The 18,715-nt window shown below is 39.3% G+C and overlaps 1 protein-coding gene across 3 annotated transcripts in view; it reads right to left on the reverse strand.

Annotated features, from left to right (window-relative positions):
* Positions 1-1,220: 1,220 nt before the first annotated feature.
* The window catches only part of LOC127472097 (melanopsin-like), a 50,780-nt gene continuing 33,285 nt past the window's right edge, over positions 1,221-18,715 (reverse strand). For 2 of the 3 annotated variants that reach the window (XM_051789781.1, XM_051789780.1), the window contains exons 10-14: positions 18,242-18,397; positions 17,494-17,601; positions 11,278-11,452; positions 7,310-7,459; positions 1,221-4,625 (exon numbers count right to left, since the gene is read on the reverse strand). In XM_051789781.1, the coding sequence (XP_051645741.1) occupies positions 4,245-4,625; positions 7,310-7,459; positions 11,278-11,452; positions 17,494-17,601; positions 18,242-18,397 (970 nt within the window). In that variant the 3' untranslated portion in view covers positions 1,221-4,244. Of the gene's footprint in view, positions 4,626-6,685; positions 6,773-7,309; positions 7,460-11,277; positions 11,453-17,493; positions 17,602-18,241; positions 18,398-18,715 lie in introns of all 3 variants that reach the window. The other variant, XR_007904868.1, reaches the window with a different exon arrangement.

Below are 18,715 nucleotides of genomic sequence, written 5' to 3' on the forward strand. Positions count from 1 at the left end.
CAAACTTCTCACTTAAATACTTGTCCATTCAAGGTGCAGATAAAACACTGACTGAGGCTATGGATATGATGCAAAGCAAGAAATAATCATCAGCTTGTGTCGAGATGATCTGGGAGGGACAGCTGCACCTCAGCTGCTTCCACCTTGTTTGACTTCATCCTGTAGTTACCTGGTCCATACACTTGCTGAACCAAAGCACTGTGGGCAGTTTTGTTTGCTCTTATCAGAGAAAAGAATCCACTGCATAACACACACCTAAGTTTCTATCTCCCCACTAACTCGAATCACTTTCATGCATTTGTGAAAGAACTAGACAAAAAATATCAAGGATAACCTGCACAAAGAAGCAGTAAAGAGTAGCTGTTAAAAAAAATAAATAATAAAAGGGTGAGGGAAGAGTAAGGAAATTAAAAAACAGGGTATTTTCCTTCCAGTATTTTCCAGTTTTACACATTACAAGATAAACTTTTTTCAAACAGCAGGGTGGAAGGGTTTTCTGATTCAAGTGTTCTCCTGAAAGGAGAAAATGGATGGGAACTGAATGACCTTTCTAGAAGAACGTGGTATTAGATCTTGCTTCATACCAACCCAAGGCAGCAAGATTCATTAAGATTCAAATAAGTAAATTTTCTTATTTGAAAACTTTATCTAACCGTTGATTTAACTATAAAAAAATACCATTGTCAGTGGTAAGAGAAAATGTTTACACTTCTAGTCTGGATTTTCTATTACTTATGGAAACTGGAACATATCCTATAACTGTGCTATAGAAAGATTTAGCAGAAACAAACAATTGCTCATTAACTTTCATTTGGCTTTAGGACAAAGATCAAAGTCTGCCATCACAGTTCTAATGTATTGACTTTGGTTAATTTTTTTCAGTTTCATTCATCTCATTCCTGACATCCCAGTTAAAGTCATTGTATTTCAAAAGCTGCTGAACAACTTCAGATTTTACCAAGTCAGTGAACTCTAATTTTGGATGTTCAGCACTCCAGTAGGTGAGTGCTTGGTTGCACGTGAGCGGTCTAAATGATTGAAAATAAAGTTATATATCTACCTTATTATTAACTAAATCAGAGCATGGGTTTCAAAAACTTTGACTCAACTTTTTCATTCTTCCTCCTGGCTTCAAAAATAATGATTAAATAAGAAAAACAAACAATAGATAGTTTGGTTTAACTCCTCAGAATTTTTTATTCCATTTGAGTGAACCAATACATTCTTCTGTGAAATGGGAAGCAACAGTTATTGCACATTTTTGTGTTCCATCTATTCTAATGCAGCAACAGAGAAGTTTCCAAAATTTTTCTTCATTGTGGTAGTCAATTTAAGACACATTTACTCTGTGACCAATGTTTCTGCAAAAGTCTCACAGTGACTGTAGTAAGTCTATGTGATATTTCATATTTCATATTTCATGTTTTGTCTCTCTACTGCTATCTCATTTGGTATTTTAGCCTATATCAGTTTAAATAAGCAGTAATCTTGCCATTAGCTGCAGAAACAATGGTACTAATTGTGTACGACATTAACAGTATAAAAGTGAAACACTTCTTTGCACATGCCTCAAGCCTGCTAATTTTCTGAGACACACTAACAGTACCAACACACATGCAAGAAATCACTGGAAAGTTGTCTTGTAGGCTAACAAGTAGAATGTAAAATTTTGGATATTGAGGAGTTTTTTGACTATTTAGGTCTTCCTCTCCTGTCAAAAACTATGGCAATACCCTGCCTGCAGTTTTACCAGTACAAGTTTGTCATAACCTGAGTGCAAAATCTACTCCAGGACACACTTTTACATCATGGAACATCAAATGCATTTTCTATTGTTATTTAGAGTAATTTTACAACAGTAAAAATCAGGTCTAAGATTTGGAAGCCTTATAAAAACACTTGCTTCCTAACGTCTGGCTCAAGAAGAAAGGAGATACTGCAGCTGTGGATATTAAATGCACGTAGAAGTAATGTCACTACACAGCTGACAGAGGAAAAAAACCCAAATCAGAGAGGGCAGGTTCAGAAAAAAAAAAAAAGAAAATAATCCAAGACAGTGGGACAATATGTTTACCCTAGGACTGAACCTGCTCTGTTTTCCCTTAAAATCATATTTAATTAATATTCAATTACTCATTGTTGCCAAAACTATGCAGTGGATGAAAGCCTGGCACTGAAGAGCTGCAAGTAAGCACGTCCCTGTCCCAGTCCCTGGAAGCTGTCCTGCACTGCCTGCTCACTGCTCTAGTCCTCAGATGGAGGAATTGCTTTTGGAAAAGATGACCTGATTGCAGATGACCTTGGCATGATTCCTGGCCCCGGCAGAAAACTCTGCACCCAGTGGGCACAGGCTTTGGCAGCCTGGCTGTGGGTACCCCAGCCTGGTGCTGCCCCAGCTGAGCCCTGGCCCTCCGGCACCATGCACCAGGGCTGCACACAGCAGCCACACATATAATGTGGCTCCACCACCCTTTTCTCCTCTCAATGGTAAGGAAGTGTGTTGGCCTCATTTCTTATTATTTGAGTACCTCAAATAATAGCAGCATTAATAGTACTAGCATTGCATTAGGCAGTGTGTCTCAGCAAGTGTTTCAGCCCTCTCAAAAGTCTGCTGGCTGGCATCCTGCAAAGCCTCAGGTCTGCAAGTTTGGAGGCATTCTTCTCTCTCTTACACTGCTTTGGGTTTTATTTTTTTCTTCAGTGGCATTTCTGTCTAGCTTGTTGCAAACAAGATTTGTGATATTTTCTTTTGTAATGAAAAATAATTTAAAAAAACCCAAATGTCTGTGCTTTCCATCTGTTTTTTTGCATTAGGAAAACAGGCAAAGAGAAATTACTTCTTGAGACCAGCCAGTGCATACAACAAACCTGGAAATGCTTTCAGTGATCTCTGCACAATCTAGGATACAAGGGAACAAACTGAGACTACAAACATTAACTCTCACTCTCTTGTTGAATGTCTGAATGCTATGAGACTCACTGGACCAAATATTTGCACTATTACATCCAGAGGAACACCTGCTGTCTACTAATATATACTGATATTATGTGGAGAACAATATAGTTCAACTTGTTGTCTACATTTGAAAATCAGAGACTGAAAGTGAAGATGTGGACAACATGGGAAAATGAGTAACAAAAGGAAGAATGCAGTTAGGAATAAAATGCTAGGAGAGTCTTGTGAGCCTGAGCCATAATGTGAAGCACGGATAAAATGAGTGCAATTAGTAACCACAGATAATGATGTGAGTGCAGATCCTGTAGGAAACACCACAGTAACTGTGGAGTTTTCTCCCAGGATGAGGTTTTACCCACTCAGAATGCCTCTGGTAAGTGACCTGTAGAAGACATTTGCTGGGTAATTTTAGAGGAGATGAGAAGAATGTCCTCAATAGATAAGTGACATACAGCAGCCAAGACTTTGTTATTGTCAATGACATGTCAAGCCAGCTGTGAACATTCACCCTTTCAATCACAGACTCATTAGGATCCATATGTATTTAATTAAGACTGTAGCTCTAAAGGTGCTCTAAATGTTTCTATGGTAGTGTATGTTTTAGCATGTAGTACCTTGCATTTTGACATTTAGGTGACCATGCTAATGTTGAGGTAAAATCCAGACTTCTAGCACTAAACTTCAGAAGTTCAGATGTTGGGAAGCAGTCACTTCCCAGTTACATCAACAGTTTCCTCTTTATGTTTAGCAAGTTGCCTATTTAAAAAATGAAACATGGCCAAAAAAATGCTGAAAATTATTTAATTAAAATATAGTTCAGGTCACCTAGCCACCTGCCTTTACTGCTGGGGCTAGTGAAAGCTGTGGTCTTGTGATGCTTCCCATCACTGTCCAGAAGACAGCTGCCAAAATAGGAATGCTGTTTCATGTGCAGATAGCAGAAACATTCAGCAGCTGACCCTGCTCTTGGTCATTTTCCCTTCTGCTGGCACCTTCATCAGTGGCAACAAATCAGAGCCTCATGAAGCAGGCAGCCTATCTGACTGATGCCACTCGATTATGCTGCCAGATCTTCCACTGCTCATTTCCTGCAGCACAATGTGAAAGAAAGCCTGTTTCCATGCCTGAGCTGGTTTGGACAAAGATAAATCTGAAGGCTGCCTAGTGACTACCATATAAGCATACAAAAAAATCTGATGACCTAACCTACAAGGCTTCAGTTATTTGGTATAATTAAGTGGAGAAGATGCCAAGAAAATAATTGCCGGAAAGTTTTCTTTTGACAAATTTATGATAGAAATTTCTCAACAGCTTCAAGGAACTCCATGGATGAACTAAGTCCTTCCAAGTCCAGTAGATTGCCCTTTTTGTCATTAAAGTGGAATAATTCAGTCTCTTCCTCTTCTTCCCGAAATAGATTGCTCTCTGAGGTAGGAATGATGACGATGCGAGGGACTGCATTGCTAATGACACAGTCCAGGACTCCATTAGCTTGACTTTCTTGAGTTGCCATCTGTGAAGTACTTGAGTCTCCTCTAGTGACACTGCTGCTATTCAAACCGACAGGCAGAGAAGCTGCTCGTAGGGAGCTGGTCACAAGTGCTGCAGGAGGGCTGTGTAGACCTGGCTGCCCAAGCACCTTCTCCAAACAGCTAGAGGAGAGCAAAACCTGGAGTGGAGACATAAGCTTTAGTGTTGTCATACACTGTATGACTGTGGAAACCAGTACTAGAAATACTCATTAGCACTTGTCACTATTTGAGTCACCAGGCCTATTTTCTAAACACTTGAATTGTTAACTAGAGGGAAGATCACGATGTGCTAACATATACTGTTTGGAAAGCAGAGTGTTAAATGAAGCAAAAGAAGACATGCTCAAATTGCAGCAGAGGTCAAAAAAACCCAAAAAAACAAACCACCACAAAGCAAACAAAAGAAGAAAAGAATATTTCTATATCTGACTTATTTTATTACTAAAAAAAGGAATTACTCCATTTTTAACGTCTCAGGGTACCAGACAATTACACTTTTCTCTCTTCTCATGGAAGAGATCTCAGATAAGACTAAAGTACACTGTATTCTTTATTTTCATCATCCTTGTGACAATGCCTATCATGATGACCCTAAAAAGCTCCTAGTACTGCCTCAGGGAAGTCAGTGGCTTTGCATTCACACTTTGGACAGTGTGAATGCTTCAACAAAGAAGCAGCAAACATCCACTTTGCTAACAATTTCTTATCTACCTATTTTGAGAGAATTCTGATTTCTAACTTGGCCCTGATGGCAACTTCCCTGATTCCTTTCCATAGCTCTTTGTGCACAGTATGCAAACAGTCCCATGCATTTTTATGCTCTGGAAAGCAACAAGCCTGGGACACTGACTGGCTTCTTTTAAGGATGCTTTTACATTTTTGATGCAACTGTTCATTAAGGAGCCTTGATCTCAGTCAGCGAAAAAAGAATTCAGAGGTACATAAGGTTTTTAGATGTTTTTTTGAGATAATCTTTTTAAAGGAAACAAATTATAAGATTATTTTCCTAAAAAAAAATATTTTGTTAAGTCAAAAAGGTGACCCTTCACTAAATTCACACTTGTATTTCTGCAGTTGAATATTTCTGGAAGTGCTGTAATTGGAATTCAGTCACAGAAAATCCAGTAATGCTATTAAAACCTTAAAACTAATATCTAAAGATACAGTGGGGCTTCTTTAGTGTTGGTTGGGGTTTTTTTAAGGATAAATGTGTGGTCTCACAGTGAAACATTTTAACTGACAAATAAATATTTATCCTGATAGTATGAATACTGACCTATTGCATTTAGCTAACACAAAAAAACCTTCATACCACACAGGAACCTCTGCTGAAAATATTAAGAAAAGCAAATGAGGCTTTGAACATTCAATTTAAATTAACTCCTCTTCTGTTCAAGGGTTATTTATCAAAGTAATTCAACAGATGTCTTTCAAAGGCAAACTATAGCATACGAGCCTTCTTTTGGGCTACAAAATTGCTAAATTCCAGAGCACAGAAATATTTATTTGATTGCTGAACAGTTTTATGCAGATTCACCTCAAATTTACTTCCCTTCTCCTTCCTTGTGAGACTGAAAGCCAGTGGTTCTCCAGAGACAGGGGGCAGTATCTTGTCTTTGTGACTTGCCTACAACCTTGAACACACTGGACTACATAGCAGCAGAACTGGGTATTAGGCTTGAGCCCATGTTGTTTGCCACCACATTTGAAGCCATTGTTTTTCCATCAGTACTGTTCACAACAATTTCAGGGAAAGAACAAGGTTTCCCAGGACTTGATCTTAATGAGACACATGGAAGAAGACAGGGCGGATGCATGCGGGAACCAGGTTGTCGGATGGCTGGAAATTTCCAAAACAGCTCCTGCTTTAAACTGCACTGTCTCTAGATAATTACCATCAGAGCTGTAAGGCAGCACAGGGGACAGAGGCAGATATTGCAGCTGCCAAAGGTGTGGCTATTTGTAAGCCTATGTCTGTTAAAAATGCAGTGCTGATATGTGCTTGACCCTGTGCCACCCATATAAATACTCATTTCAAAACTGATGTTACAATCTGGCAGAAGCTGACTTGTGAGTGACCTGCGGCTCCCATCCCACTTCCGCAGGGAATGGGGTGTTCCTCAACAACTTGATACCAAACCTCAGTGGTTTGGACAATGGGTGTGATGCATCCACAAAAGATGCTCTGAGTACTCACCGTCTCCTCTTTCAGTGAGGGAAGGGTGGCAGCTGCCAGACTCTCCCACACTTAGGGAGAAATGGGAGTTTCTTTCTTGTCTTCCCCCTCAACAAAAATGAAACATTTTAATGCACACTGAAAAGAAGAAAAAGGGTGGCTTCTATTACTTCAAACTCTGTTTTGCAGACAACTTTATTATGAAAGGAGGCTGCCACTATATAGACACAAGGGTCAGGATGAGAGGAACCAAAGCTGGGGTAGGTAAACAGGTGAAGAGGCAAAGAACTCATCTTTTTACATTTGATGCTATTGACTATGCTTTAACACAGCTTCAGAGCTATGAGCTGATGCTGGCTTTCCCAAAACAGGCTACATATCATCGGAAGAAGTTCATAAGGCATTCCTGGCATTCTCATTTGTCACACACACACCAAAAAAAAAAAAAAGAAAAAAAAAAAAAAGAAAAAAAAAAGTAATAATAGCATGGATGAAGAGGACATTGGAATCAGTATACATAAACCCTACAGATGAAATAGATAAGGATGTAAATATATAAAGACTGAATTATCATTCCAGAGATGATGTACTGCAGCAAGATTAACAATAAAATAGAGAGTCCTCAGCTGAGACTTTTTTCCATACCTTTTCGGCAGTTGCTGCATTGCAGCTGCAGCTCTTTGGGAGCAGGTCTCTCTTCTCTTGTCTCAGACTCGTTGAGAAGGAATGACTTCGGCGAGGCTTCAGTTTCTCATGACCAGGCTCTACAGGGTCAAGCTCTACATCGCTCCAAGTCTAATCACAAATTATGAAGGATTTCACACAGTTGCACCCTTTCTCAAATTCACTTACAGAAAATTAAAGCTGTTCTAACATAGGTCTCATACTCAAATCTCCCCTGGGGAGAGGCTTGGCTTTAAGTCTTGTCACTTACCCTGGATTATTTTGCTGAACAAAAAAAAAAAATCTTTTAAATAATGAAAAATTATTTGATCTCTTTTCACCATGATCTTTTTCACACCTTTTTATCTCATTGCTTGTGCTATGCTTATAGCTGAAGAGCACTTGAATTCTAAAGATGGGAGCAAGTACAACCAATCTATTTAATATGTCTTATGGCATTCTACATGACTGGTAAAACACTGTGGACATGGACAGATCCAAACCCACATTTGTATACATGCCAGCAGAATATCCAGAACACCTGGGGCTTCTCAATCCCCATGAGCTTGTTGATTCTACAAACCATCATTAGTGCATGGGAAACAACGGGTGGGCTCTGCACTAATTTTCTGAGAGCACGCCAGCAATGAAGCACAAACGTGACATTGCAACCATGCCATTCCATTTACAGGCTTGGGCAGAGGTCATCCATCATCCCTTACTTTGTGGTGACTTTTTGATTGAGTATCAATGATGGGATCATTCCACTGTTTTCAACACCAGCTTTGAGATATGGATAGATAGATGACAGATAGACAGACAGACAGGGCTCCACACGAGTGGGAAGCTAGTGCATAATTCCTCTGCATCACCTTGCTCATGCATCTATGTGTTGCCACCTGTTTATTTCTCCTCACTTGCCAGATCAAACTGTAAATGCTCCTTGATGTGATTCGTAAATATGTTTGTTCCCTACACTAACATGTACATAACACATAGAGGAAAGTGTTGGTGGCAACAGCTGTTGCTGGTGTCATTCTTGCCCATCAATATTTTATTTGAGCATTCCAAAATTTTTCTCAGTCCTGCTGTCATGCCAGTCATCAAGCTTAGCTTTTATTTCAGCAGCTGCTCTTTCAGCTAAAATCTGTACAGCTGCACTGAGATGTCAGTAGCCCCAAGGACAATTGCCTTTGACTGTGTCAACTTGGCACAACGCAGCTCTGTGCATCTCTAACAGCACGTGTTTTAACTGAGACTCCTAAGCCAAAGTTGTGCCAAAGGCTGAAGTTTCTTATCCTCGTTATCCTGCCTCTTGAAGGAGCACCCCCAACCAAACACACAGAGTAACCTGCTAACACGAACAAATTAAGTCCAAGTACTGTCCAATGGTGAAGAAGAGAAAGCTTCTTGGATGAGGGCAGATGATGCAGCTGAAATTACTTCATTTGACATCAAACAAAGGAATAATGGGGAGAAAATTTGGGAATAAACTAAGTCAAGGAAAATCAAAAGGTAAAAGGGGTAAAAAAGGTTGAAAATAAGAAAATGAGGAGTAACCCTGTTTTAAACTAGTCAACATATTTCCATGTAGCTATGTGTACTACCTCAACCAGTGAATGAAGCAGATGTGTAAGACAAGTAGTCCCCTTGATTTCAAGGCAGATACAGATATGTGTGCACACTCTGTTTGCTCCAGCTGCTAAGCAATCCCAAACAAAATATACTCTTCTTTCTTTTAATGATAGGATATTGGCGTGTTACATATACTAACCTCATATTGCAAGGTTAATCTGGGTATTTTACAGTTTATGAACAATCACAGTTGATACTCATCATTGTGAAATCAGTGGTCTGTGAATGGAATTAAATCAGCAGGACAGATTATCTCATTCTCCTTCACATTGCAATAGTAATATTAATGCATTTATTTATATCTTCAAGAGCTATGACAAACACTAAATTTCATAGCCCATACAAAGTGAATCACTTTTTTTCCTATCTCATTAAAGTCTTTTGCCCTAACATAGCAGGAACCAGACAAACATGAAAGTGCTCCCCATGGCCTTAAGATTATGAGAGCCTAGGTAAGCAAATCTGGGGATCCTTGTGCTATGCGCTGTGATACAGTAGTGTTGCACTCCACAAGAGTCTCATCACACACTTCAAATTGCTTGGGCTCAAATCTGAACAACAGTATGCTAAAAATAGGCTTTGCCTAGGCTAAGAGAAGCCTTTCACTCTTCTATTTATTGTTTTAATTTAAAAGAAATTCTATAGTAGACATATTTCATAAAGTACTACAGCAAAAACTTGTCACTTCTAGACAAAGACTCTCCTGTGAAGTAGCTCATCCATTGCATGGTACTAAAACAACTTCTAATTTTGAGTGGCAAAGCACACCCCATTTAGGAGATGTCATTATTTTAATTATAATCATTACTACCAGTCTGTAATACCATAACCTGTAGGATGTTTAGTGATAGTCAGGAATGCGGTTTTGATATGTGATATAATCACAAAGTGGAAGAGGATGCTTGTCCTCAGAGAGTTCACAGCTTCACAAACTGAATATCTGAGGCTAACCAGCGAATGCAATGTGTTACTTTAACTGGAAGCCTACCTGATATATCCGTATGGTTAATGTGCAAGGGAGGCAGTTGAAGGAGTGCGAAGTAACCTCTCTTTTGTAATGAGGTAGATTTTGTTTCATTAGGGCTCAGGTACTGAGCCTTCCTTTCAGGCACTTAAACCCAGTGACCAGTGTATTTTTCACTCCAGTGTGTTTTAATGGCATCTACCTGCCATCAAAGAGTTCAGAAATCTCCCTGTTGCTGTTACCCAAAATGACAACTTCCATTCTCCAGCTGAAAATTTGGTGCAAAATTACCTTGTCTGAGAATAGTACACTGTTCAAGCTGGTTTTCCTGATGGTCCTGAGTCCATTGCCAAATCAAAGACCCCAGTCTTCCCCAAAATACCAGACACAGTCACAATCTCACTGAAGCACAACTCCATGGCTTGACTCTCACCTTGAAAATAGTCACATGTAACCCAGGCCCATCCTCGCCCAGATTGCTGGCCCCAGGGGAGAGTCAAGAGCTTGCCACTCAGCCTGTCACAGTGTTTTACACCTTTGTGAGAGTTTACCAGAGGCAGCTGTTGTTCTGGGAGGTTTCTGATGCCCAAGTTGAGCAGGGGGCAGTACAGGTCCCCAGGAGGGCCAGCCCCAGCCCGGACCCTGCCATGCCTGCCACCATCCCCCCAGAGCCAACTTCCCAGCACCTCTGCAGGCAAGGCCGGCTTCTTGTGACAGAGAGGCAAGTGAGGTCATGCTGAGAGAGGCTGTGAAGAGTCCCAGGGGATTCTTTTATTTCTGTCTCACTCAGTCACCAGCCTTACTGACACTTGGGGTATGCTTCTTACAAAACACCCCACCATGCTCCAGGGACAGGAATCTTTTGCTCCTCATAGTTAAAACCCAGGGAAAGAAATAAAAAATTTCCCATCCTACATAAAACAGATTTCCTTTAAAATAATAAGACAGTTTTTGGATAGGTTTGAAGACTTTGGATGGGACATTGTTTTGTTGTCCTCCAGCCCAGTCAGACACTAAATTATAGGCAGTAGTTCCTGACACAGATAGTGTCTGACAATCATGCTTTTTAATTCACATTAAAGACTTAACCTGAACATCCTTGGTCCCATTATGCATCTGAACCACGCAGATGTGCTGGCCTGGATGCTTTCTCTTATCATAAATCATCATGCGTAAACTCCCAGAAATGCTTGGCAGAAATGACCTCACATGACCCCCAACATTTAGTTACACTCCCCTCCTCCCCCTTTTCCATTCTCTAATTTTGAATATGTATTTATAGAGTCACATATTTTGGGAGTCTGAGAAACATTATACTCACTTTCCTTCGTGGAAACAAGAAAAGACTTACAGCTTCTCCAGTAGAAATAGATGAAACACAAGCGCTCTTGGTCCTGCCAGCAAGAGATTGGTGGCTGGAGAGAGAGGTCCTGAATGATGACTCATTTATGGACCCTCTCAGGAGGTCATTCTTTGATATTCGTATTAGGAACCTCAAGCAGGGGACAGCATTGTGGATGGTTTTTCTGAAGGAAAAGGTGAGAATAAAAAAACCAACTGTCACATTGTTGACATAGCTTTGAAATTCATGTGGTAAAAGTACCATCTCTTTCCACCACCTAAATATGGCTCCTGTTTTGATTCACGGGGTCTTACAGATTACCCATAAACATCATAGTATATCTAGTGGAAACTACTCAAAAGGCTGAAAAGAAAATAACAAGTGCTTCTAGTCATTGTATCAAAACACATATGGAAGAGCTGCATGGATAAGTAGTAAGAATTGAAAATACCTTGAAGAGCATGATTGCTTTTGATTTATTTAAAAGGTTAACCCAGAAAACTTTCAGAGTAGCTGGTACAAAGATCTTCACTGTGCAAAGGCACAGAATGAGTAGAAAAAAGGGAAGGGGGAGAAGGCCAGAAGAATCAGATATTGTTACTTATTTGTATCACAACAGCTACTGTGAACTCCTATTGAAAATAGGAAAACACAAGCACAGATGAAAAGCATGATCTAGACCCCAAATCTTTTCTTATTCATTAAATAATAATCTCAGCCCCGTTTGTGTGAGTTTACTTCTCATGGCCCCAGCGCTGGCCCTGTACAGTGCAATGCCAGCTGGCAGGGTGATGCTAGCCAGAATGCTTCATTTGGTGTAACACCTCTCCAACACCTCCCCAAGACCTCCCAATCCTTTATTTCAGCCCAAAACATGAAGCTAATACTGGCACAAAACTAAATGAACAAGTCAAAAAGTGAGGCAGCAACAAGGCATATGGGAAAGAACTGATGCAGGGGACTAGAGATAGATGGAGGATGTTGGTATATCGACTTTACACTAAGACGCAAGTCAAGCAGACGTATATTGTAAAATCTTTGCTTCTATAGTTACCAAGTTCGTTGAATAACTAGTAAATTTTAAATCATCATTTCTATTATCATAAAAGATCAAACGTTAAAATTTCAATACAGGATTCTGGAATCACAAGATGAGATCACTAGTTTGTAATCAAAAAAAGAAATCCACTGCCACCAAACCCAAATATTTGTCATCATCACCACTCTCAGTATACCAGACTTCTGCATCTCTTCCCTCTCTACCTTCAGAGGTAAGTGAATAGCAGCTCTGTGTCTACTCTGGAAACAAGGACTGAAGAAAGCTGTGTGCACCGTCATTCCTGATCCTGCCAAGATGCCTACTGGTGACCTGGCAGAGCCCCACTGAGCTGCTTGGGGGAGAAGGCTACTCATATGGTGCTGTATAAAAAAAAGATAGTTAATGTTGTGCACAAAATAAAAAGTTCTGAGAAACAGCATGTGTTTACAGGACAAGAAAAAAGGCCAAGTTCCCGTAAGTTCCCTTTCATACTGAAGATCTCAGGCTGGTGCTGAAAAGAAGCTGCATCTTTTTTTCCCCCCATGTGTTTCTTCTGCTTCTACTAGAGAAGCTGTAAGTCTGAGAAGCTGAACCTCTTCCCTCTGACACAGATGTAGCTTTTCATGTGTCATAGGCTACTTGGGCCTGTAAACCGTTTGAAAAGTAAAAGTTAGTGTAAAACACATCAATCTGTTCATTAAGTGGGTCTTCATGCAGAGATCTCCTAATGCTGGAGGTTCAGGAAACATATATCTGATGATTAATTTTTAAGGACACATATGAACATTGTCTTGAGGGACCAGAGTTTCAGTTTTAGTAATATGTGGGAGGACTACTGAGGAACACTTTTTTGGCTGCAATGAAAGTGAATTTTGAAGGGAGTTTTAAATTCTATGTATGAAATACAAAATACGTATAAACTGATATACTTATTTAATGATATTTTTATAATCTGAAATACAAGAGTCACCTAGTGTAAAATACAGTATAAAAAACTTCTTGATTATTATTCATTATGATTACTCATTATTTATGGTGGAGCAGTTTTGAACCAATCATTTCTGTATAACTGTGCTTCACTTGGGAGCAAGTTGGAAACATGGAGATGCAGAATTTCCCTGTTTGCTCTGAAAGAATAAAAAAGAATAACAAACCTAAAACTTCTCAAAAAACACAGCTGTGTGTTAGAGTAATTGCAGAACATAAGAGTCAACACACAAGTTTTTATAGGTGGAAGCTTTCCTTCCCACAAAAAAGCATTTAATGAATTAAAACTTTGAGCACATTTCTTATTTACTCACATTTGTTACTACCTATCAGGGAGGGAAGTGTTTTTCTCCTTTATCCTGGTGAGGAGTGAATGGACGGGGAAGAACATAACAATTAAAGTCTCAGACCAGTTTTTAAAAGCCAAGTCCTAGCACAAAGGTCATTGTTACATTTTCAGTTACAGTCATTGTAATGTGCTTTTTCCCTCCATTTGCACAAGGTAAGGAAACCCCACAAAAAGGCTTGTTTGTTTTGTTGGGGTGTTAAGACGCAGTGACAGCAATTCTCTGTGCAAAAAAAGCATCTTGCTTTGCTAGTTGTACATCACTGGTTTGAGCCATATTCGAATTCTTTAGATTCTGATTTCTAGATGCCTCTTTACAGAGAGATTTGGAAAATAACTTGGATTTAACTTAGTTCAGTAGTTCCAATATAAAATGGCAAATTATCTGCTGCTCCACCCCTTAACCGTTTAGCCTGAACAGACTGGCACATTCATCTGTGATCAGATAAATTACTTTCAAGGCATAATGTAAATAATTAGAAGATTTGGAAATTATCCAGAAACACTAATCTTTATATATATATATTCATTATTCACTGTTCAAGCAAAATTGATCCTGCCAGTTTATTTTTACCAGCTGACTTATTGGTGTATTGTAGTTGCTTTTTCAGTTTTGAAACTGTGTTCTTGATTTATCCCAAAGGACCCAATATTACTTCTTTTCCTGTCTGGATGGCTCTCAAGTGTATGAAATGTCTTCACAACAAGTCCATAAACACTTCTCTTGTTGATATGTCTAGAAATATAAGTCAGAAAGCAGGGAGAAGAGGAGACTGAGGAGAGATCTCATCGCAGTTACAACTTCCTTGTGAGAGGAAGCACAGGGGGTGGGCACTGATCTCTTCTGAGTGGTGACCAGTGACAGGACCCAAGGTTATGGCTTGAAGCCGTGTCAGGGAAGATTTAAGTTGGATATTAGAAAAAGCTTCTTCACTCAGAGTGTGGTTGGTACTGCTCCTCAGGGAAGTGGTCACAGCATGAAGCCTGACAGAGTTCAAGAAGTATTTGGATGATAATCTCAGGCACATGGTGTGATTCTTGGGAATGGTCCTGTGAAGGGATAAGAGTTGGACTCAATGATCCTTGTGAGCCCCTTCCAACTCAGCACATTCTGTGATTCTGTGATCAGAAAAAAATAACAGTTCATAATGCATCAGACAGCCATACAAAACTTCTAATTGAAGGTCTGCAACTCATCAGAAACATTCTTCTATACTAAACTGAAAGGCCCTGAAAACTTAAAAAAATCAGATGGTTTTTGGAGGATGAAAAAGGATGTTAGTTATGATAGCAGATATTTTTTAAAAAAAAATGTCTCTAAACTGGAGAAACATGAATTTGACAGATGTACCATTCAGTGGGTAGGGAATTGGCTGGATGGTCACACTCAAAGAGTTGTGGTCAATGTGTTCAGCCTGAAGAAGAGAAGGCTCCAGGGAAACCTTACAGCAGCCTTCCAGTATCTAAAAGGAGCCTACAGGAAAGCTGAAGAGGGACTTTTTACAAGGGCATGTAGGGATAGGACAAGGGGGAATGGTTTTAAACTGAGAATAGGTTTAGATTGGATATTAGGAAGACATTCTTTACTGTGAGGATGGTGAGGGACTAGAACAAGTTGCCCAGAGAAGCTGTGGATGCCCCAAGCCTGGAAGTGTTCAAGGCCAGGTTTGATGGGGCTTTGAGAACCTGGTCTAGAAGAAGGTGTCCCTACCCATGGCAGCGAGTTGGGAACTAGATGATCTTTAAGGTACCTTCCATCGCAAATCATTCTATAATTACATGAGACTGTATTTTCACCCTTTCTGGGTATATTTCTACTAGCCTTCTGAGAAACTTCACTTTTCTTACAACCACATTGTCATTCATCAGACATTCAAAACAAAGAACTCAATTTGAAAGTTCCAAATCCTAGTTTTCAGGCAATGGAATTTATCAGTTTCTTCCACTTCTTGGGTGAAACAAAACTCATACCGATGACTAACCCTGCCATCTAGTGGCATTTATACGTTTATCACATTTACCTCCATGGCATCCCTGTGTTTTGTCAGAACTTTGGACACAGCATCACTTTGTAGTAGATAAGCTTTGTAAGACTTGCAAAAGACCTAGAGATTTGCTGAACAGCAGTTCTGTTACAAGTATTTCTCCTTTATATAATGCAGTATTTTTCACTGTCAGTGTTTCAAAAAAACATTACATACAGCTACGGGAAGAAATTGCACACTTTGAGTTCTATTTCCTATGTAAGGTACAGCTTCTTCTGAGTACATTACTGTGAGCTGTAAAGTTGAAAAAAAATACTTAGAAGCTCACTTAATGCTGGAAATAGGGCTGAGAACACAATGGGGTTGTATCCCTTTCCTTATGTTAAACAAACAAAAAAAAAAACAATTGCAAAAACAACTCCCTAGAAAACCTGTTTCTGCTGAATTTTTGGAAACCAAGTGAGTTAGTAGTTTTAACAGAAATTACTTACTTTGCCAGTAACGGGAACATACTTCTCAGCTGAAGCTGGGAGGACATTCCTAAATAATATTTGACTTCAAAAAAAGCAGTTCCAGCTTGCTTAGTGTCTGGGAGGTGCACGGTAAGTTTGCCCTTGTTCAGAACCATTCAGCAGCAACCATGCCTGCTTATTCTCTTCCCAAAGTACTTTGTAACTCCTTTTAGGAATACATGACTGAAAACACAATCATTTTTGTTCTATCCACACTATGCATGACTCCAGGTCCTGGTTGGGTCGAAGAGTCTCTGACCTTTCTGAAACACAAGGTGATTCTTCCTCACACTCTCCCTAAATGTTGAGAAAGGCTGAGTTGATCTCTGGAGACTAACTTGGATGGTCTAGAGAAGTTATCAAAACATATTTTAATGGACCTTCTTCCACTTTCTAAAGAGAAAGGTTTCTGTTTTTTGGAGAAGTGTCTTTTATGGTGTATTATATTACCATTCTATTCACCTAATCTTGTAGGTTTCCCATCAGAGCAACACTATGGAAATCCTTTTTAACAAGGCATTGTTACATTTCTAATAATCTACTCCATGGGAACAAGTTATCTTTATACTCTCTATCCCTCACCTTACTGCATTCAGAGAACCTGGATAAAAAGCAGAATTCATACCTTTCAGCTCAGAAACTCATTCACAGGTTGTGAGAGGCTTGAGAAGGAAATAAAAAGGCAAGAAAGGTTGTCTAAGAATGCAGCTTATTGAAGCTGTTCTGGGTTGGCACAGTATTCTGTTTTAAAATATACAATAATTGATATCTGTAGTAATAAGTAGAATTGTAGTATAATTTGTCTATGTAGGTATAGTTTCAGAAATATTTCATACCTAAAAAGGATTAAAGTGTTTCAGAGAAGTGATCATTACATTTTGCATATTGAACACCATTAGTGTAAAACCTGAAGTTTTTTAAGTCGAAGTTAACATTTTTGAAAACAAGAAAGAGTGGAAAGACTTTTCCTAAAATAACTAAATGAAACAAATATGAAAAAGCCTTCAGAAGAGATACTTCAGAAATGTTTGCTTTATTTTTTAAAGGCAAATACTTGTTGACTAACACTAGCAAGAGTATTAATGAAAAAATAGCCTTTTCTGTATATTTGCAGGGAACTCTTGTCTGCATTACCGGCTTACTACAGCTGTCACTATGCAAAGAACTTCTATGAAAATGCTGTTTGCTTCTCAGAAGGCTTCTCCTGAAGATTAGCAACTTCTTTAAATTAATATTGAAGTTAGTGCAGGAACAGGCACTGCATGGGGTGAGGCTAAAGGAATGAGAGTAATTCATTCCTTGTAAAGAAACACATTTGAATGTACAATTACACACATACCTATATATTTACTATACCTGTATCTTGGGTGAATTATTGCATATATGATGGGGTTGTAGACTGCAGAAGCTTTGGCAATAACTGCTGGCACAGATTTGGAATATGGTGTTAGGGTGTTGCCTCGACTAAAACAAAGCAAAAACATTACACACAGCTATGCCACGGATTAATACTATATTAATAGAACATATTACTCCTTTTGGCTGGTTTTGTGCTGTTATTTCTTTTTATAAGAAATACCCCTGAAATGTTGATTCATTCAAATGCATTTTTTTTTCAGATGAAAGGCTTGAATTTGACAGCATGTACTTGGTTTCATTCATTTGGAGAAGATCAAACACGTGCAAGTAATTAGTTATCTACTTGAGGATGACTAGGAACACAAAGAATCACCCTCCCTGTTTCTACAATAGGCAAAAAAAACCCCCAAAACTCCCAACAAAAGAACGCCCATTATGGTCATCTGCGAAAAGTGAACGGTGATAAAAAAGAAAACAGAATCAAACCTAAAAATCTTTCAGCAGCAACATCTGTGCCACACAGTAATGTGCGTCAGTGACTCAGTTTCAAACACTGCAGAAGGAAGAGAGGACCAGAAGTGGTTTGAAACCAGTGTTTTCCTTTTGATTTTAAGTTCCCACAGTCAGTCAGGACCCTAATTATTTAGGACCCTTTCAAAATGGAGATCTGCTTCACGTGGGTGACAGTACTAACATATTTGCATTTCAGAATAACCTATGTTGTTTGGATTACTTTTCCACTTACCCTGCCCAGGCAATCAAGGTGACACAAGCATATGGAGACCAGGACAAGACAAACACAATGATGACCACAAAAGCAATTTTTGCCAGTTTCCACTCATTCTTCATAGATTGAGAGAGGTGGGAATTCCGACTGCAGGACCCCAGCTTTTGAACATCTCTGTGAGAGGGGAAAAAATACCAATATTTCAGCAGGACAGTAAAAAAGCTAGGTGCAACATCTCTAATATGTTCTCAGCAATATGCAAAATGAAGTAGATTTCATATTTCCTTACTCTAATTCTCCTTTTGTCCTCTGATATTTAAAAACTCTAGAAGATAATTAATGTAGCAAAACGGTTGCAAGTGTTGTGTTTGCCTGTAAGACTGAGCCAGAATGCCCGGGACTACAGGACAGGACTGCACTGTCCTTACCTAATACAAGGAGGGTTTCAGGTTGCAAAGGTGCAGAAATTAATATCTCTTGCCCTTTGTTGTT

This window comes from Manacus candei, unplaced genomic scaffold, assembly GCF_025592945.1.
Source record: "Manacus candei isolate 608988 ecotype Guabito, Panama unplaced genomic scaffold, ASM2559294v1 h1tg000028l, whole genome shotgun sequence".
Taxonomy (NCBI): domain Eukaryota; kingdom Metazoa; phylum Chordata; class Aves; order Passeriformes; family Pipridae; genus Manacus; species Manacus candei.